The 12,450-nt window shown below is 43.2% G+C and overlaps 1 protein-coding gene across 1 annotated transcript; it reads left to right on the top strand.

Annotated features, from left to right (window-relative positions):
* The first annotated feature begins 10,579 nt into the window (after nucleotides 1–10,579).
* On the top strand, nucleotides 10,580–11,491 carry LOC144326007 (taste receptor type 2 member 8-like). Its single transcript, XM_077921595.1, has one exon. The coding sequence runs from the start codon at nucleotides 10,580–10,582 to the stop codon at nucleotides 11,489–11,491; it is 912 nt and encodes a 303-aa protein (XP_077777721.1).
* Nucleotides 11,492–12,450: the final 959 nt, after the last annotated feature.

Below are 12,450 nucleotides of genomic sequence, written 5' to 3'. Positions count from 1 at the left end.
GAATCAGCAACTTTCTGCTGGTTGAAAGATTGGCTACTTCTTGAGAATACAGATATTTTGGATTTAGAAGGGTTCAACAACACTTTTGGGTGGCATGCATATCTGTGGTATGACAAGGTTAAAGCTCATAAAGCTTTTAAAAATCATATTGTCAGGAAAGCATTGTATAACGTCTGGATTAAATATAAAGATTTGCTGGAAAACAAAACTCCCAGGTGGTTATCTCCAATGGAGGCGAAGGCCGTGAAAAAACTTAATATGGAGTCGAAATGGCTGAAATATTGGGAAATTGTGGAACAAGAGGGGGATAAATTGAAATTGCGTGGCGAGTTCCCGCCCCCCACCAGGATAAATAAAGACACGAGACGCCATAGTTTAAGGTTAAATGGGCGAATTAGGCCACAACTTTATTGAATTCAGGAATGAGAGGCATTGGCTTAGGCATTGGTCCTAACGACTATCCGGCTCCAGCCCACTTGCTGGAGACACGGGGAAGGGTTAACACTATATCGGGGGAGTCTCCCGCCAAGGCACGTCGACTAGGAGCTCCCCCGGGTCACCGCTCTGGGGCGTGCCTTTGGCCCTCACCTCCATAGGCTTCGGACAGGGCCACGCCCCCCGGAGTCCTTTAACGGACTACCCTTCTCTCACTGGGGGGAGGTGATGGCGTTCCTCCCCACACACACATCCTCTTAACCCCTTCTTACCAATGCCTACCGCCAATGCCGAAAAGTTGTGACGAGTTGCTACGAGGTAGGCGAAAACCCAAATGGCTGAAATTGCCAATTGGGAAAAATTCCTACCATGCCCCTTGCGGCGACAGACCGAAGTCCATAGCAAAGTCAGAGACCTACCTAAAGCCTACCTAAAGGGAGGGAGGGTGGGAAAACGTGAGGGCTAGCCGGCGAAAAGAGGGCGAGCCCCCTCTGCGTCGGCCCTAAATAGGGCAGGTCACGGCCGGGATTCCCCTGCTCTCGCGGGGCTGAAACCAGCCCCCGCTCACGTGGGGGGTGGGCGTGAAGCCCGCAACCCCACCTCCTGGGCAGGCCGGAAGTGGCTTTGCAGAGTTATGAGAAATTGAAAGATAAAGTGCGAGACTGGCTTAATATTATCAAATAATGGAGGTTTTTAGGTCTGATAGGAAAAATGGTTTCCAGGTGGAAAAATCGAAACTGGAGACAGAACTGTTAGAGTCCAAAACTAAGAACTTGTCAAAAATGTATAACTTGCTGTTGGAATGGAATACACAAGAGGAAACAGTTAAATCAGCTATGATTAAGTGGGCACAAGATATTGGTCATAATATCATGTTTGAAGACTGGGAACGGTTATGGACCACCGGTATAAAATTTACGGCATGTAATGCCTTAAAAGAAAATATTATGAAAATGATTTATAGGTGGTACATGACCCCAGTCAAGCTTGCAAAAATTTACCACTTGCCTGATAATAAGTGCTGGAAATGTAAAGAGACTGAAGGTACATTCTTTCACCTTTGGTGGACGTGCCCAAGGATTAAGGCTTTCTGGGAGATGATATATAATGAAATGAAAAAGGTATTTAAATATACCTTCTTGAAGAAACCAGAGGCCTTTCTCCTGGGTATGGTCGGCCAATTGGTGTTAAAGAAGGATAGAACTTTTTTTATGTATGCCACAACAGCAGCAAGAATACTCATCGCAAAGTATTGGAAGACAGAAGAACTACCCACCGTGGAAGAATGGCAGATGAAAGTTATAGACTATATGGGACTGGCAGAGATGACTGGCAGAATCCGAGACCAGGGGAAAGAGACGGCGGAAGAAGATTGGAAGAAACTTAAAGACTATCTTAAGAAATACTGTAAAATTGCTGAATGTTAAGACGATGTTGATTCTGAAATTAAGGGGTTGCTAGCTGTAACTATTATGTAAATATGAAAAGAAAGCTTAAAAATTTAATAGAAATTAAGGGAAGGATTTGTTGAAGAGAATTAATTAGAGAATGGAATGCAGTAAGGAGAGGTATGAGGAGGTCGGGAAAGTAAGTTTCATGAACATAAGGGAATGAAGTTATACATGTGGTTTTTTGCTTTTTTGTATGTATTTTTGTTTTTCTTTTTTGTGGTGTTTTTTTGTGACTTTTATGTTTTATAAAATTTGTGAAAATGCCAATAAATATCTTTTTTAAAAAAAACATGGGATAAAACATCCCCTACCACTCTCTGGAAGCCAATTGGATCCATTAAGTGGCGGGGGCGGACCATCCGAATCGGTCCCACCTCCCTGCAGAGGGGAAGGGTGGCGGAGAAGTCCAGTTGCACCAGGAAGTGATCTGACCATGGCACTTCTGCCGTGTATTTTTCATCTTTGTTGGAAGCCGCCCAGAGTGGCTGGGGAAACCCAGCCAGATGTGTGGGGTACAAATAATAAATTATTATTATTATTATTATTATTATTATTATTATTATTATTACTACTACTACTACTACTACTACTATTTTGTTTCACTTTTAGTTAATGTCAGATCACCAACATCCGTAGAGGTAAACACCAAGTCTAAGGCATGTCCACGGCTATGAGTTGGGCCAAACTTATTCAGGGACAGCGAAGTCCCGAACGGCCACTTGTAAGGTCGTGTCGGCATGGATGTTAAAATCCCCCAGGACAACCAAGCTAGGTGTCTCCAGGAGAACATCCGCAACGACCTGAAGCAGCTCGGGCAGGGAAGATTTGCAGGAGGAAGAAAAACACACACACCCACAACAAGCTGGTGCCAGGCATGCCTCCCTGGGGAGAGCATTCTTTAAGTGAGAGAGCAGCACTGAGACACGCTGCTCTTGTGTCTCCACTCCCCAAATGACAAATGGAGGAGGTGGCACAAGGAGAGGAGTTTGCTTCATGCCTGAAGACACCGTAAATGTGAGGTGTGTATGCTGTTGTGCATGCACAAATGGCAGCCATTGAATTAGAGTTGTGAGTGTTGCCGGTGTGGAGTGACAAACTGCATCACTTAGAAATATGTCTGTCGCCTGTCTGGTCTGTGCATCAGCAGAAAAATGTGACTTGAAAGGCAGTGGCAAGAATGACCTCGCTGCATTTCAAGCCACTAATGTGTATGTCATAACCTAGGTCTGAGAAATGTGGTGTCAAAATTGGAATCTCTTTTTCCATCAACTTATCCCAACTTTATGAATATCATCATCTACAGAAATAAGCTGTAGAAAAAGTCCAGACTGACAAACACCAATACTCAGCTTTGTGATGTTTAATTCCCCTAGTTTCCATTTTCCTTAGGAAATGTAATTCTAGACACTCCTGCTATTGGCCGGCTAATTAAATACCCTGCTTTAATTATCCAAATAATCATATCAACTTCCCACACAAACACAATAAACATACTAAATTATTAGATAAATATGTTTTCAGCTGGATTAAAAATAGTAAAAGAGTCATGCAGCACTGTTTCCTAAGCCAGATGCAAAGATGATATTTAGCACCTCTGTAGAATTTGCAAATATGACAACAGGACAGATGATACAGATTTAGTAATAGAATCTTTCCAGGTGTGATTTGCATCTGAAGAGAATCAACAACTGAAAATAGCTCCTTCCTCTCTCTACAAGCATTTCTGTTATAGATAAAAGGCGGAAAGATTGAGCTCTACACTGGTCATATAAAGGGAAGCATCAACAGCAGACAGGGCTAATATTCAACATTATAGTGGAAGAAACGCTCTTATTACGTGCTCAGAAATATGCCAACCTCATATGAATTGTTCGGCTTCATTCTTCTTGTTATTGAAACCCTCATAGGAATGGTGGGAAATGGATTTATTGCTATCGTTAACTTAATTGACTGGCAGAGAAGCAGAAAACTTTCCCCAGCTGACATGATCCTGAGCTGTCTTGGCTTGTTCAGATTTCTATTTCATGAAGTTGTCATACAGTCGGCAATATTCAACCTCTTTTTCATGGACGCTGTTCGATTAACGGACGTAAAAATGGCAGGCTACAGCGGCTGGACATTTGTTACTACTACTGACCTTTGGTTTGCAACTTGGCTCAGTGTCTTGTACTGTGTAAAAATTGCTAACTTCTCCCACCCTCTCTTTCTGCAAATGAAGCGGAGATTCCCTGGGCTGGTGCCTTGGCTGCTTCTGGGGACTGTGGGCTTCTCTGCAATCACCACCACTGTGGCAATACTAGGCAGTAGCAAAATGACTAAATGTAATCTATTTGAATCATTCCCAAGCAATAACAGTGATTCGGAAATTAAAATGTCTAACGACTGTTGGTATGTTGCCCTTCTATATACTGCTCCAAATTTACTTCCCTTCATGATATTTTTGTCCTCGTCCATCTTATTACTAACTTCTCTGTGGAGACACAAAAACCTTCTACAAAGCAGTGCTAGGGATGCCAGCACAGAGGTTCACCTGAATGCCATCAAAGCCCTGGCTTCTTTCCTCATTCTCTACGTATCTAGCTTTCTCATGGAAATTTTGAGCATACTCTTCTACTGGATGGGCATTACAGATGCTTGGGCACTCATACTTATTTTAAATGTGATAGCTTCATATTCGTCTGGCCATGCTGTTATCCTGATCTTCATGAATCCCAGACTGAAACAGAAATCAATAAGGATGCTACATCAACTAAAATGTTGAATGAAGCCTTCATCTTAAGTGTCACCAAGACCTTATGGAAGTGACATCCCCTCGCAAGAACAATACTATCTGTGTAAGTGTGTGTGTGTGTGTGTGTGTGTGTGTGTGCACGCACGCACACGCGCGCGCGCCCACATATGCACTGAGGATACAGTCTACCGGACATTCTCCCACACAAAACTGCCTGGCCATTGTAAGGAAGTTTGCACAGGAGAACTTCCTGCTGGGTATGCCCTTTTTTGCATTTTACTCTGTTTGCTTAACGATTTATTATTATGTCAAAATTTAACGACGATTGTTCAGCCAAAGGGGGTTCCTTCCCCATTCCCCCACCAGTGGAGTAAGTGCCTCAGAGAGAGCAAGCACAATTGAAATGGGAATGAACCAAGTAAGGTAGAAATGGGGGGCCCAGCACCTGGCACCTAAAATTGGATAAAGATGTGTTAAGGAAGGCAATTAATGGGTTAATTTCCTATGAGTCAGTAGAGATTACTCATGCCCCACAATGCAGCTGTAGGCATTTTGTGACTCTCTTATCTTTGTTATATAACGGCTCTGGTTGCCCTAACAGATGATCTCCGTAGACAACTGGATCGAGGCGGGTCAGGACTGCTGATACTTTTAGATTTGTCAGCAGCCTTTGACATGGTCGATCATGATCTTCTGGAACACTGCCTCGCAGACGTGGGGATACAGGGCATAGCCCGTAACTGGCTGTGCTCTTTTATCTCTGGTCAGGGACAGAGGGTGGCACTAGGGAGGGAAATGTCATTGTGCCATTCCTTGGTGTGTGGAGTGCCGCAGGGCGCAATTCTCTCCCCGATGCTTTTTAACATCTTTATGCGCCCCCTTGCCCAGATTATCTGGAGCTTTGGGCTGGGCTTTCACCAATATGCTGATGACACTCAGCTCTATCTGCTGATGGATGGCCACACCGACTTTGCCCCGAACACACTGACCAGATGCTTGGAAGCTGTGGCTGGATGGTTTCGTAGGAGCCGATTGAAACTAAATCCTTCGAAGACAGAGGTCCTATGGCTGGGTCGGGATGGCATGGGGATGAGGGACCAACTCCCTTCTCTTGGGGTGGCCCAATTAGTGCCATTGCCTTCCGTTAAGAGTTTGGGTGTAATCCTTGACGCCTCCCTTTCCATGGAGGCGCAAGTTACAGCAACAGCCAAGGCGACATTTTTCCACCTTCGCCGCATCAAACAGTTGGTCCCTTACCTTTCCCGCCCTGACCTGGCCACAGTGATCCATGCGACAGTCATCTCCAGGCTTGACTACTGTAATTCGCTCTACGCGGGGCTGCCCTTGAAGCTGTCCCAGAAACTCCAACAGGTGCAGAATGCTGCAGCGAGGCTCCTCACGGGGTCTCTGCCATGGGAGCATATTCACCCAGTGCTTTTCAAACTGCACTGGCTCCCAGTAGAGTACAGGGTCAGATTTAAGGTGCTGGTTTTGACCTTTAAAACCCTTCACGGCCTAGGACCCTTGTACCTACGGGACCGCCTCTCCCGGTATGCCCCACGGAGAGCCTCAAGGTCCATAAATAGCAACACCCTAGTGGTCCCGAGCCCTAAGGAAGTTAGATTGGCTTCAGCCAGAGCCAGGGCCTTTTCAACTCTGGCTACGGCCTGGTGGAACACTCTGCCTCATGAGATCAGGGCCCTGAAGGATCTGATTTCTTTCCGCAGGGCCTGTAAGACAGAGTTGTTCCACCTGGCCTTTGGCTTGGAGCCAATTTGATTCCCTCCCTCTCTTTCTTTTTTCCTTTGCTTCTCCTCCTCCGATGAGGCTACATTTTAATATTTTAATGTTTCAATATTTTAATGTTGTATGTTAATTTTGTTTTTAAGTTGTAATCATTCAACTTGTTTTTATTATTGCTTGTAAGCCGCTCTGAGCCCGGCCTTGGCTGGGGAGGGCAGGGTATAAATAAAAATTATTATTATTATTATTAGGCACATCTGGCAATTAACTGTCTGTATAAAAGCGCTCAGTTTACAAAATGCTGTGTGGGTCCTGGTAGGAGACTGCAGGAGTTGCTGAAGGCTATCTGTTGGAACTGTGGATTTGAGTGAAGACTTTTTGAAGAGATCGTCTAAGAAAGAACTTGGAAAACTGTCAGACTTCAGAACTCAGAAAACTCTTATCAGTTTCAAGGCTCTTAAAAAACTGAATTTGGACTTAGCTGTGAACCTTAACAAAGCAAGGACTTTGAAGCAGCAAAATGACCTCTCTGGGCTCAGAGAGAGGAGGCACCATGTAACCTTTATAAAGTGTATATGTATAAATAGATTGTGTGTTTTGTGTGTACCAAGTAAAACAACTTTCCTTAAATAACTCTTTTGTGTTGGTGAGTTTAACCACTTGACTGAAGCATCTGTGGGGCATACAAAGATAACAAGGTTTGCAGGAGGAAGAAACACACACACACACACACAAGCTGGTGCCAGGCATGCCTCCCTGGGGAGAGCATTCTTTAAGTGAGAGAGCAGCACTGAGACACGCTGCTCTTGTGTCTCCCCTCCCCAAATTACAAATGGAGGAGGTGGCACAAGGAGAGGAGTTTGCTTCATGCCTGGAGACACTGTTAATGTGAGATGTGTATGCTGTTGTGCATGCACAAATGGCAGCCATTGAATTAGAGTTGTAAGTGTTGCCGGTGTGGAGTGACAAAGTGCATCAAAAAAGAGTCATGCATCATTGTTTGCTAAGCCAGATGCAAAGATGATATTTAGCACCTCTGTAGAATTTGCAAATATGACAACAGGACATATGATACAGATTTAGTAATAGAATCTTTCCAGGTGTGATTTGCATGTGAAGAGAATCAACAACTGAAAATAGCTCCTTCCTCTCTCTACAAGCATCTCTGTTATAGATAAAAGGCGGAAAGATTGAGCTCTACACTGGTCATATAAAGGGAATCATCAGCAGCAGACAGGGCTAATATTCAACATCATAGTGGAAGAAACACTTTTATTACCTGCTCAGAAATATGCCAACCTCATATGAATTGTTCGGCTTCATTCTTCTTGTTATTGAAACCCTCATAGGAATGGTGGGAAATGGATTTATTGCTATTGTTAACTTCATTGACTGGCATAGAAGCAGAAAACTTTCCCCAGCTGACCTGATCCTGAGCTGTCTTGGCTTGTTCAGATTTCTATTTCATGAAGTTGTGATACAGTCGGCAATATTCACACTCTTTTTCATGGACACTGTTCGACCAACGGACGTAAGAATGGCAGGCTACAGCAGCTGGACATTTGTTACTACTACTGACCTTTGGTTTGCCACTTGGCTCAGTGTCTTGTACTGTGTAAAAATTGCTAACTTCTTCCACCCTCTCTTCCTGCAAATGAAGCGGAAATTCCCTGGGCTGGTGCCTTGGCTGCTTCTGGGGACTGTGGGCTTCTCTGCAATCACCACCACTGTGGCAGTAATAGGCAGTAGCAAAATGACTAAATGTAATCTATTTGAATCATTCCCAAGCAATAACAGTGACTCGAGAATTAAAATGTCTAACGACTGTTGGTATGTTGCCCTTCTATATACCGCTCCAAATTTCCTTCCCTTCATGATATTTTTGTCCTCGTCCATCTTATTGCTAACTTCTCTGTGGAGACACAAAAACCAACTACAAAGCAGTGATAGGGATGCCAGCACAGAAGTTCACCTGAATGCCATCAAAGCCCTGGCTTCTTTCTTCATTCTCTACATATCTAGCTTTCTCATGGAAATTGTGAGCCTACTCAACTACTGGATAGGCATCACAGATGTTTGGGCACGCATACTTATGTTAAATGTGATAGCTTCATATTCGTCTGGCCATGCTGTTATCCTGATCTTCATGAATCCCAGACTGAAACAGAAATCAATAAGGATACTCCATCAACTAAAATGTTGGATGAAGCCTTCATCTTAAGTGTCACCAAGACCTTATGGAAGTGACATCCCCTCGCAAGAACAATACTATCTGTGTAAGTGTGTGTGTGTGTGTGTGTGTGTGTGTGTGCATACATATGCACTGAGGATACAGTCTACCAGACATTCTCCTGCACAAGACTGCCTGGCCATTGTAAGGAAGTTTGCACAGGAGAACTTCCTGCTGGGTATGCCCTTTTTTGCATTTTACTCTGTTTGCTTAATGATTTATTATTATGTCAAAATTTGACAACGATTGTTCTGCCAAAGGCGGTTCCTTCCCCATTCCCCCACCAGTGGAATCAGTGCCTCAGAGAGAGCAAACACAATTGAAATGGGAATGAACCAAGTAAGGTAGAAATGGGGGACCCAGCACCTGGCACATAAAATTGGATAAAGATGTGTTAAGGAAGGCAATTAATGGGTTAATTTTCTATGAGTCAGTAGAGATTACTCATGCCCCACAATGCAGCTGTAGGCATTTTGTGACTCTCTTGTCTTTGTTACTGGACACATTTGGCGATTAACTGTCTGTATAAAAGCGCTCAGCTTACAAAATGCTTTGTGAGTCCTGGTAGGAGACTGCAGGAGTTGTTGAAGGTTATCTGTTGGAACTGTGGATTTGAGTGAAGACTTTCTGAAGATATTGCCTAAGAAAGAACTTGGAAAACCGTCAGACATCAGAACTAAGAAAACTCCATCAGTTGCAAGGCTCTGAAAAAACTGAATTTGGACTTAGCTGTGAACCTTAACAAAGCAAGGACTTTGAAGCAAAAGGCGCTCTCTGGGCTCAGAGAGAGAAGGCATCATGTAACCTTAATAAAGTGTATATGTATAAATAGATTGTGTGTTTTGTGTGTACCAAGTAAAACAACTTTCCTTAAACTACTCTTTTGTGTTGGTGAATTTAACCACTTGTTTGAAGCATCTGTGGGGCATACAAAGATAACAAGATTTACAGCAGGAAAAAACACACCCACAAGCTGGTGGCAGGCATGCCACCCTGTGGAGAGCATCCTTTAAGTGAGAAAGCAGCACTGAGATACACTGCTCTTGTGTCTCCCCTCCCCAAACGACAAATGGAGGAGGTGGCACAGGGAGAGGAGTTTGCTTCATGCCTGGAGACACTGTTAATGTGAGATGTGTATGCTGTTGTGCATGCACATATGGCAGCCATTATATTAGAGTTGTGAGGGTTTCCAGTGTGGAGCGACAAAGTGCATCACTTGGAAATATCTCTGTCCCCTCTCTGGTCTGTGCATTAGCAAAAAAATGTGACTTGAAAGGCAGTGGCGAGAATGACCTCGCTGCATTTCAAGCCACTAATGTGTATGTCATAACCTAAGTCTGAGAAATGTGGTGTCAAAATTGGAATCTCTTTTTCCATCAACTTATCCCAACTTTATTAATATCATCATCTACAGAAATAAGCTGTAGAAAAGGTCCAGACTGACAAATACAAATACTCAGCTTCCTGATGTTTAATTCCCCTAGTTTCCATTTTCCTTAGGAAATGTAAATCTAGACATTCCTGCTATTGGCCGGCTAATTAAACACCCTGCTTTAATTATCCAAATAATCAAAACAACTTCCCTCGCAAACACAATAAACTTATTAAGTCATTAGATAAATATGTTTTCAGCTGGATTAAGAATAGTAATACTGTTGAACAAACATTCTTCAAAATCAACAAATCAAAAAAGAGTCATGCATCACTGTTTCCTAAGCCAGATGCAAAGGTGATATTTAGCACCTCTGTAGAATTTGCAAATAAGACAACAGGACAGATGATACAGATTTAGTAATAGAATCTTTCCAGGTGTGATTTGCATCTGAAGAGAATCAACAACTGAAAATAGCTCCTTCCTCTCTCTACAAGCATTTCTGTTATAGATAAAAGGCGGAAAGATTGAGCTCTACACTGGTCATATAAAGGGAAGCATCAGCAGCAGACAGGGCTAATATTCAACATTATAGTGGAAGAAACGTGCTCAGAAATATGCCAACCTCATATGAATTTTTTGGCTTCATTCTTCTTGTTATTGAAACCCTCATAGGAATGGTGGCAAATGGATTTATCGCTATCGTTAACTTCATTGACTGGCATAGAAGCAGAAAACTGTCCCCAGCTGACATGATCCTGAGCTGTCTTGGCTTGTTCAGATTTGCATTTCATGCAGTTTTGATACAGTCGGCAATAGTCAACCTCTATTTCATGGATGCTGTTCGATTAACGGACGTAATATTGGCAGGCTACAGCAGCTGGACATTTGTTACTACTACTGACCTTTGGTTTGCCACTTGGCTCAGTGTCTTGTACTGTGTAAAAATTGCTAACTTCTCCCACCCTCTCTTCCTGCAAATGAAGCGGAGATTCCCTGGGCTGGTGCCTTGGCTGCTTCTGGGGACTGTGGGCTTCTCTGCAATCACCACCACTGTGGCAATACTAGGCAGTAGCAAAATGACTAAATGTAATCTATTTGAATCATTCCCAAGCAATAACAGTGACTCGAGAATTAAAATGTCTAACGACTGTTGGTATGTTGCCCTTCTATATACCGCTCCAAATTTCTTTCCCTTCATGATATTTTTGTCCTCGTCCATCTTATTACTAACTTCTCTGTGGAGACACAAAAACCTTCTACAAAGCAGTGCTAGGGATGCCAGCACAGAGGTTCACCTGAATGCCATCAAAGCCCTGGCTTCTTTCCTCATTCTCTATGTATCTAGCTTTCTCATGGAAATTTTGAGCACACTCTTCTACTGGATAGGCATTACAGATGCTTGGGCACTCATACTTATTTTAAATGTGATAGCTTCATATTCCTCTGGCCATGCTGTTATCCTGATCTTCATGAATCCCAGACTGAAACAGAAATCAATAAGGATACTCCATCAACTAAAATGTTGAATGAAGCCATCATCTTAAGGGTCACCAAGACATCATGGAAGTGACACCCCCTCGCAAGAACAATACCATCTGTGTAAGTGTGTGTGTGTGTGTGTGTGTGTGTGTGTGTGTGCATACATATGCACTGAGGATACAGTCTACCGGATATTCTCCTGCACAAGGCTGCCTGGCCATTGTAAGGAAGTTTGCACAGGAGAAGTTCCTGCTGGGTATGCCCTTTTTTGCATTTTACTCTGTTTGCTTAATGATTTATTATTATGTCAAAATTTAACGACGATTGTTCTGCCAAAGGGGGTTCCTTCCCCATTCCCCCACCAGTGGAGTAAGTGCCTCAGAGAGAGCAAGCACAATTGAAATGGGAATGAACCGAGTAAGCTAAAAATGGGGGACCCAGCCCCTGGCACCTAAAATTGGATAAAGATGTGTTAAGGAAGGCAGTTAATGGGTTAATTTTCTATGAGTCAGTAGAGATTACTCATGCCCCACAATGCAGCTGTAGGCATTTTGTGACTCTCTTATCTTTGATACTGGGCACATTTGGTAATTAACTGTCTGTATAAAAGCACTCAGTTTATAAAATGCCATGTGGGTCCTGGTAGGAGACTGCAGGAGTTGTTGAAGGCTGTCTCTTGGAACTGTGGATTTGAGTGAAGACTTTTTGAAGAGATCGCCTAAGAAAGAACTTGGAAAACCGTCAGACATCCGAACTCAGAAAACTCCATCAGTTGCAAAGCTCTGAAAAAACTGAATTTGGACTTAGCTGTGAACCTTAACACAGCAAGGACTTTGAAGCAAAAGGCCCTCTCTGGGCTCAGAGAGAGAAGGCATCATGTAACCTGCATAAAGTGTATAAATAGAGTGTGTGTTTTGTGTGTACGAAGTAAAACAACTTTGCTTAAAACAATTGTTTTGTGTTGGTGAGTTTAATCACTTAACTAAAGCATCTGTGGGGCATACAA

The sequence above is a fragment of the Podarcis muralis genome, chromosome 17 (genome assembly GCF_964188315.1).
Source record: "Podarcis muralis chromosome 17, rPodMur119.hap1.1, whole genome shotgun sequence".
In the NCBI taxonomy this organism is placed as follows: domain Eukaryota; kingdom Metazoa; phylum Chordata; class Lepidosauria; order Squamata; family Lacertidae; genus Podarcis; species Podarcis muralis.
This window is presented reverse-complemented; position numbering and strand designations above follow the sequence as displayed.

Coding starts and splice junctions, on each gene's coding strand:
- LOC144326007 (XM_077921595.1), top strand. CDS start 10,580: ATGCCAACCTCATATGAATTTTTTGGCTTCATTCTTCTTGTTATTGAA.